At 45.5% G+C, this 19,427-nt stretch overlaps 1 protein-coding gene and 1 pseudogene across 1 annotated transcript; one reads left to right on the top strand and one right to left on the bottom strand.

Annotated features, from left to right (window-relative positions):
- Positions 1-1,296: 1,296 nt before the first annotated feature.
- Positions 1,297-6,690, bottom strand: Prlhr (prolactin releasing hormone receptor). Its single transcript, XM_015498312.2, has 2 exons — positions 6,535-6,690; positions 1,297-6,272 (listed from the first exon to the last, which is right to left on the bottom strand). Exon 2 carries the CDS (start codon positions 6,264-6,266, stop codon positions 5,154-5,156), a length of 1,113 nt encoding a protein of 370 aa, XP_015353798.1. The 5' UTR covers positions 6,267-6,272; positions 6,535-6,690; the 3' UTR covers positions 1,297-5,153.
- Positions 6,691-7,034: 344 nt separating this feature from the next.
- On the top strand, positions 7,035-18,225 carry LOC125612744 (annotated as a pseudogene).
- Positions 18,226-19,427: the final 1,202 nt, after the last annotated feature.

Below are 19,427 nucleotides of genomic sequence, written 5' to 3' on the forward strand. Positions count from 1 at the left end.
TGCATTCAGACCAGCTCATCTTGCTTTGGTGCAGCTGCATGGGAGTCTGACTGCTCATTAATAGTCCCTCTCTCAGCCTTGAGAAGACACCACACACACAGAGAGAGAGAGAGAGCGAGCGAGCGAGAGAGCGCAATGTGGATGCATAGAGACTTAGGGAAAATCAGGTCATCAATGGCGCTGACACACACTCCAGTCTTCTACCTGTGGCCAGCCTTGGGCTTTCTAAAATGAGATCAATGTGCCCTCAGCATCTGTCCTGCAAAGGGCAGTGGCCTCAGGACTGTCATCTGTAGGAGCCTGTTTACAAGCACACTGGCCATGGCCAGGCCACCACATCAGACTATCCTAGGGCACATTATGCTGCAGTACTGTGCCTCTTACCCCAATGACTGGGCCAGCCTCCTAGAGGGAAGAACCAAGGTGACCGTGGTGTTCCAGGCTGGGGACAAATTCCAATACCTGACTTCTAACCCAGAGCTCAAGCTGAAGTCTTTATGTGGATTTTTATTTCCTGAGGGTCTGGGGAAGTGGTGACAGTATAGCTTTCCATGAGTCATTTGATGTCATTCCAGGAGGAGATGGGTTCTGGGACCAGGGGATTCAATCATCAGTAAGTCAAGAAGAGGATTTGTGAGAGTCCAGGGAGGGCGTGGAGGGCCTAAAAGTGGACAGTGTTTGTCCTGTGCTTTTTCTAGCTCTGGTTTCTTTATTCCAGCACCAAACATCAAAATGAAACACATTTGACCTTTTGTTGTTAGGCCCCTCTTGAGAGTTGCTCAGTGAGATTCATCAGTTTAAGGGTCCTATGGAGAGTCTGGGCAAACCTCTGCTCTCCACCTTGGCCTGGAGCTTGGCTGTGAAATGACTGTGTGAACCCCCAGACCCCACAGTGAGCAAGAGATGTGCATCCATATGGCCTGACTTCTGCAGTGGGATTAGCCAGGCCTTCTCTCCATTACTCACCTTAGAGAGGCCAAGCAGAAAACAGGTGCTTTAATCCTGTTACCCCTCCTTCACTGGGACAGAAGAGGATTCAGAGAGGTGGTATTTTATAGATAATGTAGAAAGGTAGCAGGAAAAAAAGAGGAGAATAGAGGAATAAAGAATGAGAAGAAAGGAATCAAGTTGAAAGGCAGAGAATGATAATTCAAATCCTGTTAGAAGTACAAAAACTCTGTTATCAAACTAAGACTTGCTGCTTTCAAAAACTGTATGCGAAAGTCCAGTCTCTCAATAAATTGGGCCTGTAACTCCATTTCAATCCATATATTGTATCTTTCCAACACTTTAACACTAGTTTATCTTGGCTTACAGGATAAATGGATCCCTTGAAAAGGTGTCCACAGATTCATTTTTAAGTGGTATTTTATATGTACCAGAAACTCTTGTTTATGACTCTGCCAAGAACATTTTGGAATCTTCTAGATCTTATTTGTCAACCTACACATTTGATGTTTTTAGAATTTATCAAGTTATATGTGGAAAATGGGTGACAAAGTGCAAACTTTAAATAATGCTCCAGATTCATGATGGTATAGAAATTAAGCATGAAATTCTCCACTTTGATTTTGATGGACTGTGGATTTAGGCACATACAATCTTGTGCCATATATTAAAATGCTGGCATTACTCAGGTGGAGAACATGGGGTCACAGAAAACCCAAAATGAACAGTCATCTCTGATGTTACTTGGTTCTGACAAATCTAGATCGAAGAGTATATTTTCCTTGGCATGATTTATCCTTGCTTTGACCTTGGCCATCCTTAGGTTGTAGGTAACTGACTTGGCTTATTATCCCATGGCTGGAGACTGTGCCAGTGATTTAATATTTATTGAGCACGCACAACATATCAAACATAGTACAAGAGCTTTCCATAGTGACTTAACAACACAAGCATCATAGGAAAGACATGAACACATGAAGGTAAATCTTACAAGGACATGCCTTGGGAAACAGAGGTGATTCTGAGGACCTGACCTTTAAATAATGCTTTATGGGGGATGGGCCTTGTGTTCACTCCAGGATCAAGCCACACTCCTGCCTGGGTCCCATTGAAGTAACTTCCTTGCCCTGCATTTGAAAGACTCAATGTTCAGACGTGCAAACCACAGGACAGAGGTGGTAGACTTAGCCTTCCTGAGATAATAAATATGAAAATAAGCTGCTTCCATAAAAGATCAGCCTGAAAATTCATAAGAACAAAAACTCAGGAAGGTTACATCAATGGAATATTGTTACATCTCTTGCAGTTCTTTCTCCAGGTAACTGTTGCCAACACATGTTGAAACACTCCTCTGCCGATTTAGTGAGATAAATCTATTGATTGACTGCCAAAACTGAGACCTGGGGACAAGGCTTGCAAAGAGGATTACAGAGCCTCTATCAGCCTTGGGCATGGCTGCTGCCAAGTCCCAGGCTGGATCAGTGCCCAAATTTACTTCTGTCTGACTCCCTGCAGGAACAGCCTGGGTACACATATTAGGTGCTTAGATTAATCAAAATAAATTACGAAATACAATTTTCTACCTACAGTCCTATACGGGTTTCTCTGTAACTCATCTCTGAGAATTTTTTTAAATTAAATTAGTCTCAAATAGATGTCACATGTGGTAACAATTAATTGCTATTCAGTTACCAATTTTCATAATTTGTAAAGATGTTTTTAAACCCAGCATGATTCTCCCACCTCTTTGAGCTCTCCATAAATTCTGTACAAATGTCAAAAACTTTACATTGTAGACATGACAGAAATGGGTGGCAGCTTTTCTAATGATTAATGGGGACTCTTTCTTCTCACAGTTAATATAGACTCAAATTAAGCTAATCGGGGAACATTTTAATTTTTTAACACCCTGACAATGAGAACTTGGAAGAATTTATGGCATATAACTTTAAGGTGCAATTAACCTGAAGTTGATGTTTCTTCCAAACTGATAAAACTCACAAAGTAGTGCCTCACACAGGATTATGTGAGAACTAGTGATTGAATACCTGTATATTCAAGCAAAAGGATTTCTTTCTGTGTGATAAATCAGGTGTTGTCTGAAGAGTTGTATGACATGCAGCTTGCTGTGAAATCCTTAACACCTTTGGCAGTTACAATTGAATCTTCATTTGGATGTTTCTGAGGCTCATTAGAAAAGAGGGGAATTCTTAAACTGCGTAATATTGGGTGCACATCAAAATTACTTCAAGTGCTATAGAAAATGCAGATGCCCAGACATCATCTCAAGTCAATTAGACTCTCTAGGGGTAGGACTTAGGCATTGATGTTTTTTCTGAAGGCTCCTAGGTAATACTAGGAGTACCCAGGGCTGAGAAACAGTGATTTAAACCATACAAGAAAGAGACATTGCAGGTGATGCACACCTGTAATCCCAGTGATTCAGGAGACTGAGAAAGGAGGATCACAAGTTGAAGGCCAGTCTCACAAACTTCCTGGGAAACCTGGGAGATAAGCTCATTTGGGGCAGGGGACACGATGCTGTGACAATATGCTATGGCAGTGGGCTACATTATTAGAGCATAGATTCTTCGTCCTCCAATACTTGGACAAGGCTAAGTGGCTTGGTGACATTGCCAGAGGTAACTTCTACCTCCCCTCTTAAACTGCCTAGTTCTTTCTTCAAAGCCAGCTCTTCCCTGCTCTTTCCTGCGCAATGAAGAGGCCAACCCTGTAGCTACTAAAGACTCCTCTGGCTGCCTGGCCCAATCACAAATGTGTCCTCTCCTATCATGGTTGACATTGGTCTCAGGATTTAATACTTGTCATCCCAATACCAACCTTTCTCTCCTTGCCTTTCAGAGCACTTCAGCAAGTGAATGAACTCATTTCTGGGAGTTAGAGAACCAAGAGGAGGGGAAGCATTGACTAAGTTGCTGTAGACACTAGTTCGTGCCTCACATACCACAGGGGCTGATCTGACAGCTGGGTATTGAGTATCATTTCCCAAGGCTCCTGCTCTCATGGCCCCAATTGCTGTTCTAACATTCATTATGGAGACCCTTGTCTCAGGGCACTTGTCCTCCTTAACTCTCAGGAGATTAACATGATAATTATCAGCCTGCTACCATGCCCAACAGTCTTCACCTGTTCCCTTAACCCTGGAAGTAATTAGTGAACTGTTGGATCTGTGCATCTTATGGACAGCAGCGTATTTTCCTGTGCTGTCCTTAAGGAAACTTCTCCCAGTCCTTCTATTCAGGGTTGATATGTTCCAAGTGTCTCTAAGGAGCAGGTGCTGAGCAGTCAGAGGACAGCTGCTGATGTGTTGCAATTGAGCAATTAGAGAATGCAGGAGAATTGCTGTGGCATACAGTTTACATTGAGGGTTCAGAACACCAATAAAATATTTGAGTGCCTGCCTTGTGGCAAACATTGGGTGTGCACACACACACACACACAAACACACACATGCACAATGCCTGTCCTTGTGTCCTTTAGTTATATGTCCCCTTAATGAACTGGACCTTTTTCTCTTTAGCCATCTATTCATTGACTAATCCATCTCATCATTTTAAAATAGTAGTTGAGGAGTAATAACAAAGGACAACAAAAACAAGACTTTTTGAAAGGCAGTTTGTAAGTGGTTTTGTACTATAAACTCAAGTGGTTTTAAAACTAAAATCCTTTTGTGCCTAATGGTCTTATTCAGGAAATGCTGAAATCCTAAGTAAAGAGTTGTAAAACATATTCACCTGAAATCCTGGAGTCAAGGGTTCAAGTTGATGTAAGAATACCAGGCATTATCTCAGCTGAGTCCTTTTAAAAAGGCAAGCTGAAAACCTCTGCCAACCCCAATAGACCATTTGGAATCCCACCCACAGTGTTCCTTAATCACCACTGAGCAAGAGGAAGAGAAAGCAGGGATGAAAACCATGGTTCTAAAACGTTTTCTGACCCCAGAGAAAGGTCTGTTTGTCTTTCCAGGACATAAGGAAGAAATAATAAATCCTCTTCCCTGGCCTCCTACACTGCAAAGCCCACTTAGCATTTTAAAAGACACAAGAACAAGACAGGACGCTAGACAAACAGTCTGGGTTGGAAATTTTTCCCTTGTGTTGGTTTAGCTCTGGAAATAAGGTCTCCAGTCCAACCTTGGAGGCCAGAGAACCTGGAACTCTCCAGCCCAGGCCTGGCACAGGGCATCAGATGATCACGCTGACGGTCATGGTCTGGCCATGGGGTGCGATCTTGCGGGGCCAGGTGAGCAACAGCTTGCGCAGCTCCTCGCGGAAGCTGTCGTGCAGCCAGGCGTAGATAAAGGGGTTGTAGCAGGCAGAGCTCATGGCGAGCCAGTGGCAGAGCAGCTGCACCAGCCCAAAGGCATAGGGGTCGATGGCTTGCGGGTCAAGGTCCCGCATCAGGTTGAAGACATGCAGCGGCAGCCAGCACACGGCGAACACCACCACGACCATCACCAGCAAGCAGAAAGTGCGGCGACGCCGCGCACGGTCCCAGTCCGCCTGGCTCTGGGTCACACAGCCCGGCACCACGCGGTTCCGAAGCTTCACCGACACCCGGACGTAAGACAGGAGGATGACCAGCAGGGGGAGCAGGTAGGTGACAAGCAGCAGCCCCCAGGCATAGAGCTGGCGCTGGCGCTCCTGGGAGCCCCAGAACTCCTCGCAGAGGCGCACATCGTGTGGCTTGAGCTCGACGTGGTAGGTGTGCACGGCGGCGGGCAGCGCCAGCACCGCGGACAGCGCCCAGATAGCCAGCACCGCGTAGGCGCTGAGGCGCAGCGAGATGCGCCGGCGCAGCGGGTGCACCAGCACGACGTAACGGTCCACTGCTATGGTGGTGAGTGTGAACACCGACACGTAGACGGTGACCGGCTGCAGGAAAAAGACCAGGTGACACAGACCGCCGCCGAACACCCAGCCGCGTGGCTCGAAGGCGTAGGCCAGCGTGAGCGGCACGCAGGCGGCACACATGAGCACGTCTGACAGGGCCAGGTTGCCGATGAGGAAGTTGGTCACGTTGTGCAGCCGGCGCACTCGCGCAATCACCAGCACCAGCAGGCAATTGCCCACCAGCCCCACGACCACCACGACGCTGTAGAGCAGCACAATCAGCCCCTTCAGCTGATGCACAAGCTGCAGGCTTTGGAATGGCGTGATGGCCTGCGCGCCGGGGCCTGCTGCTGACCCGTTGCCCGGCGAGGCCTCTGTGCTCTGGTTAGCCGGAGTTGTGGCTGCTGCCGGCAGCCCAGAAAACAAGTCAGGGACCCTGGGGTTTCGAGCAGGCAGTGAGGTCATGGCCACCTGTTCGAAGATAATTGAAGTCCGTCACGTTCTGTTCTCCATCCGCCCCTTCTACATCAATCGCGCCAGCCCCTCACCACCCAATTCCTCCACTTGGAATAATTGGCCACCCAACAACACCAAAATCAATAAAAATTGCAGTCCTTCTTCTGTGTGAAATAAATCCAAGCATGATTAGACATGCACGGGTTACTTAAACTATTCCTACTTCATTTATAGCCCTTCAGGTCTACGCAGTCCAGACCCAGGAGCGAGGTCCTACCTGGAGTGGGGCTTGGCGGAGGGGAAAGCGCTCCCAAGAGGAAGGGAGGGGCAGGACCTGCGCTGTCCTCTAGCGGCCCTCCGCCCGCGACGGCAGCCCGGGCTTCTGGCTTCTCCGCCGCGGCTGAACGGATCCAGGGGTTCCCAGTGGGCTCAAAGCTTTTGAGAGTGGCTGGGAGCGCCTCCCCTCCGGCCCGCCCTCCACTCCAGCGCTCCCTTGTATGGAAAATGGGGGCGGGGCGTGCATTTCCCAACTCTGCGCTCAGAGTACTAGTGGGGAGGGCAGTGCCGGAGGACCGAGCCAGGAAGGGGGAGGGCCGGCCAGCCGGGGCTGGAGAGGCGCGGGGTAGGCTCGGCTGCGGAGCTTGCTGCGCCTCTGAGACTCCCGCACACGAAGAGCGCGAGGAAGATGAGGAGAAGCGGGAGGCGCTGGCTGTCAGGACGACGTGGTGCGGTCTTAAGAGGGAAGGCGCAGGGGAGGGAGTGGGGGTGAGGGTCGAGATGCACCGGGGAGATGGGGGAGTCAAGACAGACCGGATCCTGCGGAGAGTCCCAGCCAAGGCTGACCGGGGCGCTGGAGGGTTCTGGCAGGGGGTGGCAGCGTGGCGCCCGGAGTTCGTCGCGGAACTTGGGGCTCTCGCCCTACTGCGGACCCACTGAGCCTTGTGCCCAGGCTGCAGCGCGCTTCGCCGTCGCAGGGTCCCTCCAAGCCCGGAAGGCTTCGGCACCACGGACAGCTCCCGCCAGACCGCCTGCTGGTCCTGGAGTGTAGCCCGAGCCCCGCGCCAGAAAACAATTAGGGAAAACCCTCCCTCTAGGAGTCCCAGGCGTCCGGAGAAGGCCTGCTTTAAAGAGCTGCCTCCCTGCTTGCTTTCTGAGCTGGGGCTGCCGACTTAGAAGAGTCTGAGGGGATGAAGGAAGACGAGCCTGGTCTCCGGAGGTCGGAGGGTTGGTGACTTGCTCCTTTGCAGATCATCACACATGGGACAACGCCATCTTTTACTTCTCTGAGTCAGAAAATGCAGCCCTCTCACAATTACCTACACAGACACCGTGTCTGGCCCCACCACTCCCTCTCATTTCTCTCATGCTTTCAGCTACAGCGACCTATGCCTTCTCTGCCTGATTTTTCCAGTACAAAATGTAAAATTTCTGGACCAGTCGTCCATCCTTTTCTTCCTTGAATAAACGCCCTCCTCATTTTTTATTTAAGGATAAAAATAATACTAGTAATCGCAGAATTTCTGCATGAATAACAAATGTAATAAACATTTGCAAAAAACATTTCATAAAATCTTTAGCAGTATTCAGTCGTCATTGAAATGCAAATTTATCTGGACCATAGAGGGTTCATTATCAGGGGAATGGGGCTTTGTAAACTCCTACATCTACTCCATCTCAGCTCTTCTGCCTCTCTTTTCCTTTTTTTCAAAAAATAGAGCTTCATTGTCCCCTTTCTGCTAAGTCCTGTGCTTGGTCCTCGAGGCTATAGATATTACTACTCCAGCTAGACTGGAAAGAAATAGCAAATTATTGCACCTTCCAATTCAAGTGAGTCATTCATACAGGAAGAAAAGTCAGTGTTGGGCACAAAACAATCGATTGTATGCACCTGTGCTCCCTGAGTTACAATTTAGCTAAAGCCAGTGTGAATTTTTTTGAAGCTCCGGATAAGATACAATCTGCACTTGCCTTATCTCTCACTGAGTAATTTTTCCATCATGCTCGCTGGCAGGGTTGTATGTACCTGAAAGCAGAGGTGATGCTTAGCTTCAAAATGCCTTAGGAGAGGAAATTGTGGCAAAGTAGGTAAAAAGGGATTTGGGATGTAGTTAGGCCTCATCACCAGAGCGATTGCTGTGCTCAATACATACATAGTAAAAGTAATCAGAAGAAGATGACAATCAAAAAATCGTATTTTGGAATAAAGAACATGTAAATATGGGGTTTTCAAAGTTCAACATTAGCGTACCCTTCGCAGAAGAGAGTGGATCATTTTCCACATTAATGCCCAGACTGTCTTGTGCTAATACTGCTCCAAAACCCTGAAAGGTCAAAAATAAACAAAGAACCCTGAAGACAAATTAAGGTAATCCTTCTTAGACCACACAGCAAACTAAGGATTTTGTTTTCTCCCACTCTCAAAAAGCTTTGGATGGCCCATCAAACCAAGGCCAGCCCCTGAGCTTGGCATTTCCAACCAGCAGTCCTTGAATTCTGGTGCTCCGTCATGTGTGGGGATGGAGGGCTTCCCCATGCTGTCCAAGTCACTCCCTCTCCTCAGGCCTCACTTGGTTAGCTATTGGCATGCCCTCACCATTTCTGCCCAATAGCTCTCGTAGGGTTTTCTTTTTTAGAATGTGTTGGCTGCTTTGTCCCACTCTACTCTAGGTGTTCACATCCTTCATATCCTACAAGATCCAACTCCAAGATTACCTTGTTCTCAAAGACTTCTGCCTTTCTGGCTGGGGTTGTGGCTCAGCGGTAGAGCACTCACCTAGCATGTGCAAGGCCCTAAGTTTGATCCTCGGCACCACATAAAAATAAATATTTAAAAAAATAAATATTAAAAAAAGACTTCCACCTTTCATAATTCTGTCCTTTATTACGTTCTACCTTTGAAACTGCAGAAGTGTTAGCTTCCCTGTCTCCAGCAACACTGACTGTAAACTCCGTAAGGGCCAGAATCAATGTCTTAAAGCACATTTGTACCTATAATGTGTCACAAACCCAGTCAATACCCGACGCATGTTTCTTTTGATTGAACAAATTAAAGTAGCCACCATTTATTGAGGGCTTTATGCATGCTAGGCACTGGGCTAAGTACTTCACATGTATAAATCCCAGGGAAGAGAGTCCATCATTTGCCAAGTTCCAAGCTAAGTCTGGTAAGGGTTCCAAATAATTAAACCATAATAACATAGCCAATAGTCAGAGGGGCTGGTCTAGGATCTGCCTGGTCCTAGAGCCAAACCATTCAACTGCTTCACTATACTGCCTATGAGTGAATGACAGATGTACCTTCAAATGGGAGATTCAAACAGGAAAAATGTAGGCTTCTTCAAGGAAAATTAAGTGTAATCCTCCATTGAACTCCAGAAAATTAAGTGGTTTATTAAAGGAAGCTCTAGAAAGCTCAGGTACAACTCTAGCCCTGTTGTGTTTAAGTTAAAATGATCTTTATGTCTCACCCAAAAGACTCCTCACTTCTATCCCATAGAGGAAACAAAGTTTGGGCCATCTGAATTTCAGATGAAATTCCCATAATCCCTCTTGAAAGGGATTATGGGAACCTGGTCTCTTCCTCCCCCGCCCCCTTCCTGGAAACCTGCTCCACCACATGTTCCCTGTCATGATGTGCTGCCTTGCCACAGGCCCAAAACAACAAGGCCAAGAAGCCATGTACTGAAACTGCAAACCAAAGTGTTTTTCCTCTATATAACTTGGTTGTCTTGGGCATTTTATTACAGTAACAGAGAGCTACCTAACACAAAACAATAAGCAATGTAATGTGGCAAACATTAGACAAAAACAATAGAAGTAAAGACTGGAATTAGGGGCCTGGGAAAGTTGATTAGAGGGATCCAAAAATTTGACACAAGTTAAGTTCATGCTGCTACATTGAAGTTAACCCAAACATCTGAGAAAACACTAGAGATCATCTTTAATACTAGTAGAAGAAAGCAATTATTTAGAACTTGTCTTCTAAGTCCAGACGGTAATAAGGCAGAAGCTCCCCTAGAAATGTATTTGGTCTTCCAAGCCTGTCCTGTGAGTGTCCCAAGAGCCAGGCACCCTCTTGACTCCTCAGGCTGAGCCATGCTCCAGCTGTAGAAGCCTCTCCCACACGGCAGGGCTAGCTACCTAGGACAGAGAACCACCGCTGACAGGCAGTGTAACAACTGACATAACATCTCAGACAAAAGCAAAGAAAGCACCATGTATTTTTCTAGATGACTTTGAGTAAGTGATTTTTGTCACAGACCCCAGACATACTAATTATATCTGGGATTCTTGATTTCCAATTCTTCTCAGACTTAAATATCTATTATAGCTGTTTCTTTCAAAATCTTTGTGGGTTTTTTTTTTTTTTTTTTTTTTGGTTTAATGGTTTGTACATGAATTACCCACTCAACTAAAATAAGACCTTGAAGTAGCAGCAAGGCATAAGAAAAGAGAGATGCATGCGTGTGCTCCATCCTGATGGGCATATTGAATCAAACATGGGTGAATGCCACATGCCACCTCTGGATATGTTTCTTTATTATCCAAATTCTTAAAGAAATAAATTCAAAAGACATTCTACAAAAGCACAAGGTTCCCTCCCTCATGCATTGAAAATATAATTGATTTTTAAAATTAAAATAAAATATAGAAAGCTTCTTTAGGCAAAGCATGTGTCATAGTAGGAAAAGAGCTCATCTTCTTGCTATTGTAGTAAGGAAGGTGCCCACACACCTGAAGGACTGGCACCAACACCAAGCTTCCAAAACCACCCCCCAGGAACAAACCTCCACCCACACACTCCTGCCTACGTTGTCACTGCTACTGTCACCTCCACCATTGCCACTTCTGCATTGGAAACTCAGTCTTGCAGCCATTACTGTGTTCCCCAAAGCCAGACACTCATCCAGCAAAAGGAGACCCCAATTTTCTCAAGTGCCTCATTTATCAATATGCTTCACTCATGGACATTTGGGCGGCAGAGCCCAAATCCACCCTTGAGTTCTAACTGCAAAGTATAAGAATTTGGGCTCCACCCTCCACTTTGGTAAGATAATGAGGAATTTTCCCCAACTCTAAGCAGATACTAGGTAGCCATAATTAGGATAATTATCCACTATACCCTGTTTTCAGTCTTTAAGAGCAGAGATGCCTATTTCAAAAATCACCCATTGCTACCCTTCCTACTCAGCTCATCATTTTGAATAAAATCTGAGAAAAACATGATTAAGGATATAAAAGTTTCTATAGATGTATATATATTTCATATTGTATTAACTTAGTTGGCCTTAATATATATGATATTATGTGTTCTTCTTTATGAGAAATAAAGCCCCCAGGGGCTGGGGATATGGCTCAGTTGGTAGAGAGCTTGCCCTGCATGGGTTCAATCCTCAGCACCACAAAAAAAAAAGAGGAGAAATAAAGCCCCCCAAATAAAGCTTTCAACAATATAAGACATGTAACAACACAAGGGTTTCTTATGCTGCACACTGTGACATTTGGGGGTGGCTAATTCTGTGTGGGGGGGTATCCTCTGCACTGTAGTATGTTTAGCAGCAGCCCTGCTCCACCTCCAGGTGCCCTCCACACCCAGTTGTGACAATCACAAGCATTTCTAGGCCCTGCCAACTGCCTCCTCAGAGGGCGCAGGCAACATGGCTCCCTGCCGACCCTGATGCAGCCCTTCGTGTTCCCAGAGTAATCTCTCAGAAATGAGAACACAAGCAACCCTCGGAGTCAGCTCTCTGCAGACACCTTGACCCTAGAACAATATCGTGGAAATACTTCATTTCCTGCTATCCTCTCTATCTTTCCTGAAATAGCAACAGGGAATATGGATAAAGATGATGCTTTTTAAAAAAAGAAAACTCTAGGATAAGAAAAATGAATTACCAAAGGAAGAGAAAATAGTCACAAAGCCTGCAGACAAAACAAGGAATAGCATCCAGCTCTTAGGCCTCAGTAGCAGCTCTGCTCCTGTTAAATGAGAGTCACTGTGCAAAATCCTTATCATGGAAGAACCCCAGTCTTGGAATTTATAAAAAGATCATAATAGTGCCCACTTCCAAAGAAGCTGAGGTGACCTGGTGATGTATCACGTGTGAAGGAACATCGTTGGCTCCCAGCATAGCTGGCACTACCCTTGGAAGACCTATTTTTTGTCGAGGAGGTTCCTGGGGTGCTATTCCCAACTCTTTCACAAGATAGTTACTCTGCAAGACAGCCTTGTGGTGAGAAGAATGTGCTGTTTTCTCACTCTGTTTCATCTGAACATTATTTACCAGTCATTCAAAGCCCATGTCCAGATACAGTGGAGGGAATCAGGTATTATTGCCTAAAATTTTGCAGTCTGGTGAGAGCAAAGGAAGTCTATGAAAACCACTGGGTTCAATCGCTGGTACCTAAACAAAAAAGAAAATCACTGTTGTATGAACCATGATAAATGCTACCACCACATGCTACGAAAGAAAGAGATTAATGATCACTGGGAAGTCTACTAATAGCTTTACTAAATTAGCGTTAGTTCACTTTAACAGATAGTATTTATTTAAATGCATGATAGTCTTTACGGTATTCATAACAGCTTTTACTCGATCATATCAGCATTGCACGCGTTGCTTAGCTGTGTCTCCCTTTCTATGACTGTGTGTGACATACCAACAAGTTGGTCCCATCATGGATCTCCATGAGTTAAGTGCTCAGATGTCAAGGAGGAGTGTTCCTTATGTCCTTTGAATGGCTGGAATGTTCTTCAGGCTGATGCTTTGTCAGGAAACCTCCTCTCCTGCTTTTCCAGCCACCCAATCAGCACTATTTCTTCCTGGGGAGGGGCTCCCAGAAATCTCATGCATTTCTATCAGGCCAGGGTAGAACAATGGGGTAAACTACTGCATGGCCCTGCCTATCTCCTGTCTTTCCTGATCACGTCACTTAATTTTGTAATGTATGTCTTTACTAGTATCCCACATGGCCGGTGAAGGATGCTGACTACAGGGCTGTGTTGAGGGCCACAGCCGAGTCGGGATGATGCATGGCATTTTTGCCAGAAGTAGTGGTTGAGAGGTGATGCCAGCGAGTTCTCGCGGAGTTCCCCTTGACTTCCAGTTGAGCTCTCGCGGGGATTCCCGGAGAGTTCCCTTTGGTTGGGGAAGTGCTGGAGGAGGGATTTTCCGGTTGCTGGTTGCTGGAGGAGCCACGTGGCGTTCTGCAGATTTCCCGGGAGCGTGTGTGGAGTATGCTGGTGGAGTTCAGAAATAAAGTTTGTTCCTGCTTCAGTGGCTTGTGATTTGTGCCCAGCCAGACTGCGGCAGGGCTGAGTTCTGATGTGATTATCCAGGACCAGGAGGAGATGCAGGTGGGATGAGTTTCTGGGGCTCCAGTCCCCTGCTCTCAGCTTGTCTGGGTGCTCTAGTCACAGGCAGTCAGCCCTTTCTCCATTCCTAGGCCTCACTCTATCTCTGAAAATCCAGCCTCCAGCCAGGGCACCGACTTTCAAGACACAGTATAAATAGACTGTTCCCTAAAGACACAAAGCTTGACCAATCCCTCCAATTCAGGATCCCAGCACGTCTTTATTTTTTAACTTTTGATCGGGTTCTTATCAATAGTCAGACATTAGCAGCATGGATAGCACATCTCAGCTTAGTCTGTTAGAAATAGAAAATCCACACAAATACACAATTATGTAAATAAACATGGAGAGCAAAACATAACACTTAAAAGCCATTTCTATTACATTCTTTCCCAAAGGCAGGGACAAGGCAATTTGCTTTCACATTTAGATTCCAGCCCTCCCTTATTATGAACTAGAAATGGCTTTTATGGGTGGCAAAAATCATCTGGCATCTGCATGGTGGCATTTGGCGGCGAAGAGCTCTTTGCAGTCACATTCAGGTGGGGACCTTGACCTTGAAGAAACCCCTCATTTAGGTTTCCATTAATGTGTCTCACCACAAAACACAGTGCTGAACCCAAACCACATCTCGTTATGCCTACCTCTAGATAATTATCCAGACACATCTAGGTTTGTTCCAGGGTCATTATCTAGGGTAAGAAAATCTTGTCCTACTTGTATCTCTCTCTCTCTCTCTCTCTCTCTCTCTCTCTCTCTCTAAGTACAGCACCGAAATGGTCCTCAAAGTGTTTTTCAAAACCATCACAAACATGTGGTCATACACACATGCCGCTCAGGAATGGCGCTTTGGCAATTTGAATGTCTAGGATGGTGTGTCCTCCTCGTGTTTTATCTTCACAAGAGGGCCTCTGTCACCACGGAAACAGCCTGGCTTTCATCCTGAAGGAGATCATGAGGCAATGTCTCAGTAAAGGACAAATAACAGGCCAGTATTCTTCTCCCCTCAGTGTGTCCCACTGGCTACCTTTATCAGAATCATCTCTGGTGCTTATTAAAAAACACAGATTGCTGGAACACAAAACAGACTCATTAAGTCGGAGCTGGTGAAAGCGCAGCCTGGGGAAGTGAATTGATAACAAGCAGTGTGGGTTGTTCTGACTCACGCTCAGATGTGTAGAAGCCCAGCCTTCCCTCTCACCCGAAGCGTCCAGCGAGGCTTTCGGCCCTCCTGCCCTCCTCCTATGAGAGATATTGGAAGACCATGCACGGCAGTAGCTGGGTGCTGTCTGTGTATTCTATCCTTTTCTTTTTGAATGATTTTAGCACCACATGAGCACATTCTCCTGTTTCATAAAAAGCAGATAAACCTAAAGTCCCCTCTACCCACAGCCTCAATCCCAGTTTGTGGCTCAGAAGTTACCTTTGGCCTTCTGGACATATGTGTTTACACACAAATCTGAACCTACAGAAAAGGGGTAGTCCTGACGAGCATTTAGGTTGCATCTACAACTCTAACCATCATAGACGTGTGCCCAGACACCTATGTGGGAAGAGTTTTTCTAAGGGAGACTCAGCAAAGAAAAATTTATAAGTCACAGTGATGACCCAATTCACCCTTACTAGCCCCACTGGGCATTTAATTTTGCTTAATGAAGTCTATGAGCTCATTGTATATGGCTTGAGTTCTGGAGTGTGGGAAGGACTGCTGCAGTCAAACCAGGACTCATTCTTCATGGGTGATGGGGAAGACCTTCCATGTTTTCCCCCCAAACTTGTTCCTCCTTGTATACTCTACTGCCTTCTAGTGAGCATCCACACTTGTCTAAGGCTCCCACAGACACAGGCTGCCATGGTTTTTACACAGCACTCTGCCAATCAGGGGCTCATGAGGCTGCTGAGGGGCATGAGCACTCCTGGGAGGGATGTTGATCTCCCAGCAGGACCTGTGTCCCGTGCATGCATCGCCCTAAGCGTGCTGTCTTGGTGGTTCTGGCCCAACAGAGGAACCTCTCCTTTAATCTGCTTTTAAATGTAGATGTCCAGGGGATACTTCATTCAAGTCCCTGGACTCCCCAGATGAATTAGGTTCAATAAGACAGGCTGGGGATCTTTGGCCAGGCTCCTGTAAAAACGAGCTGGTGAATGAAGTCTAAGTTATGTTCCCAGGCCTGCAAATCAGTTCTTATTTTGCAATCAGTGTGCCAGTCCCCACACTGATGATAGCTACCCAAGTCACCAGTGGGGATTCTCTTCAACTCAGGATCCCCACTTCCTCAGATAAACCACATCTCATATGCCAACCTCTGAACCATTCTCCATACACATGTAAGTTTGTTCTAGTGTCATGATCTTGAATGAGAAGACCATGTACCTATGTCGTTTATTCTTTCTTCCTTCCTTCCTTTCTTTTTCAAAAAGCAGAACTGGAGAAGTCCTTGGGGTGTTGATTAAGGCATTGCATGTGTGTGCACACAGTCTAGGAGGACAACTAGACAATCCCTGAGGTCACCATGAGTTCTGCTGGCCTCAGGGCTCACAGGCTGTCATTCTGAGATATTCCTGTCAACTATCCACACTCCTGGATGGCATCTGTTGTCCATATACACCTGAATGCTACCTCTTGTTCCCAGTTCCACCTTTTTAAAAGGTGGTCTGCTTTATATCCAATGCACCTACATGCTTTTCAGTCTCACATTCGGTTTTTTTCCCTACAGGCCTGGTCTTCCTCCAGTCTAAGAAATAACCCCAGGGCCTTAGATTCGCAATTCCCTAAGGGAAGAATCCAGAGGGAAATAATTTAGGCCACGATGCACTGCTAGCAATGTTTCCGCTCTCAAGCTTTATGTACTGAGAGGAAAGAAACCACATAATCATCAGCAGTCTTCAGAGTTTAGTAAATGGTGTTTTGTTCAATTTCTGTGATTCACCAGATTCAATTGAAACAATTACTAACGCACTCCTCGGGCATTTTCCAGCTAGGTGAGGCTCTGTTGCTTACGAAGATGCTTTTGCATGCAAGATTAAAAACAGTCGTATAATAGCTGTCTAGTCCTTTCTCAACAAATTTTCTTTCATATCATAAATTTCATAAAAATACTTCGTGGTTATGATAGGGTTGGTTTTGTTTTTGTTTTTGTTTTTGTTTTTTACAAACAAACACAACTAGAGAGCTCCCTGAGACACTTCTTATGTAAGTATCTCCATGAACAAAAAAGAAAGTACACAGGATGAGACAAAATAAAGTATTTCCCTGGAAACCGGCCTGTTATAAATCTACTATTTAAGCAGCTGCCCATCCAAGGAAAACAACAGGACTCAACACCTTCTGGCTTCCATTTCTTTCTTTTATTTTTTAGTTCTAGTTATTGGCCTACCAAAAATAGGTCTAATGTTTCAGGGGCTCAATATTCAAAGGGTGGTGCATGAGCCAGCAGCACCTGGGAGCTGGTTAGAAGTGAGGCTCTCAGGCCCTAGTCCAGCCTCCTGAATCCAGATCCGCATTTCACAAGATTGCAGGGGATTGGCACCCGGTTCTCATCTGAGATGAGCTGTGCTAGAAGCTTCATCATCTTGCCTTCAGTGGTATACTCTGAACTACATCCCTCATCCTGCATCTGAGCAGACACACGGTACTGTGTTAGTCAACTTTACATCACTGTGACCAAATACCTGACAAGAACAATTTAGAGGAAGAAACAGTTACTCTGGCTCACTGTTTCAGAGGTTCAGTTCATGGTCAGTCAGCTCCATGGCTCTGGGTCCAAAGTGAGGCAGAACATTATGGCAGAAAGGCCCAGCATAGAGATGCCTCTCAGCTCACAGAAGAGAGAGAGAGAGGGGGGAAGGAACCAGAGGGCCAAGAAATAAATGCCAAAGGGAGGCCCTAGTCTCTCCTCCATCCATGTCTCACCTGCTTAAAGTTACCACCCAGTTAGTTCATTCAAATATTTTTATTAATTTATCCAATGAAATAATCTACCAGTTAAGTTACACTTCTCATAATCTAATCACTTCACTTCCTGAATTAACACAGGAACCTTTGGCGGACACCTTCTATCCAAACCATAATGAGTATCATTGAAGAAAAACCTTCTAAGGCTTTGCAGCTGCTGCTGTTACCTGGAGTCACCCGTCACGAGCCCTGGCCAACCCTGCCATACTCTTCAACATTACCATCTATAGCAAATCAATGGGATGCATCTCCTTTGAGCTGTTTGCAGACATAGTTTCAAAGGCAACAGAAAACTGTCAGGATATGAGCACTAGAGAGAAGAGATTTGGTTATAAGAATTCTTGTTTTCACAGAATTATTCCAGGATTTATATGCCAGGGTGATGACTTCACATGCTATAATGACTCTGGTAGCAAGATCTACAGTGAGGAATTTGATGATGAGAACTTTATCCTGAAGCATCCATGTCCTGATATCTTGTCCATGGAGAATACTGGACCCAACACAAATGGTCCCCTGCCCAGACTGTGGCTGGATGGCTGGCATGTGGTCTGTAGGAAGGTAAAAGATGGCTTGAACATCATGAAAACATGGAGCACTTTGGGTCCAGGATGGGTAAGACCACCATTGCCAACGGTGGACACCTCTACTGTAGCTGACCTCTGTTTTATGTTAACACCAGGCCATTCCTTCTGCAGCTCAGGAGAGCACCTTTCCACCCATCTGCTTGCAAAGCCCTATAATCTTTGTACGCTCACTGGCATTCTCTGGGTTCCATATCGTGCTTATTTCTCTCCAAGAGGAAATTCTTAACTCTGAACTACAGTTTATGATTATTAGATAACAACTCATAACAAAAAATAAGAGGAAAGAGAGGAGGAGGAGAGAGAGGAAGAGAGAGAGAGAGAGAGAGAGAGAGAGAGAGAGAGAGAGAGAGAGAGAAAGGTAGCCCAGGTCCTGAAAATCCCTGAATCTGTCTAGGGTTTGTTCCAAACTTATTCTGGTTTTTCTAATGAAAATGTCCACATTACAGAGCACAGATGGCCTTTTGGTCACCCAAATCCTCCCTTATTCCTATTCTCCACATCAGGGGTCTGTGTGTAGGCAGGTGTGTGCATGTAATCCATCTGTATGTGTGTATTCAAATCAAGTGGAGATTCAGCAGACTCCTCAGTTCATACCTGGTATCTTCATGCATCTGAACAAGGCCCTTCTATTTTTTTATTATTATTATTATTATTATTATTATTATTTTGGTACCAGGGATTGAACCCAGGGATGATTAACCACTGAGCAACATCCCCAGAACTTTTTAATTTTTTTTTATAGTTGTAGATGGACAGCATTCCTTTATTTATTTTTTTATGTGGTGCTGAGGATCAAACCCAGTACCTCACACATGCTAGGCAAGTGCTCTGCCACTGAGCTACAGCCCCAGCACCCCCACCCCAGCCCTTTTATATTTCATTTAGTGACAGGGTCTCCCTAAGTTGCTGAGGCTGGCTTTGAATTCACAATCCCCCTGCTTCATTCTCCCGAGGTGCTGGGATTACAAGAGTTTGCCATTGCACCTGGCTTTTGGCCCTTCTCTTATAAATATCAATTTTTTCCTCCCTTATCCCCTTTCTTAGACACCTACTGTAATGATTTTATATGTGTCCTTGAATATACATGAATATCCCTGAAACAAAGTAGTGTGGGTTTGGAGAGAGGTTTAATTTACATAAATGTTATTGTGCCATAAATCTTGTTCCAGGTACTCATTTTTTTCATTCCAACTCCGTGCTTTGCAGGCTTATTTGTTTTGTAACATGTGTGTGCAGTTCATCGCTGCTAACTGATGCTTTGTATGCCAGTGAAG

The sequence above is a fragment of the Marmota marmota genome, unplaced genomic scaffold, assembly GCF_001458135.2.
Source record: "Marmota marmota marmota unplaced genomic scaffold, marMar, whole genome shotgun sequence".
Lineage (NCBI taxonomy): Eukaryota > Metazoa > Chordata > Mammalia > Rodentia > Sciuridae > Marmota > Marmota marmota.

Coding starts and splice junctions, on each gene's coding strand:
- Prlhr (XM_015498312.2), bottom strand. CDS start 6,266: ATGACCTCACTGCCTGCTCGAAACCCCAGGGTCCCTGACTTGTTTTCT.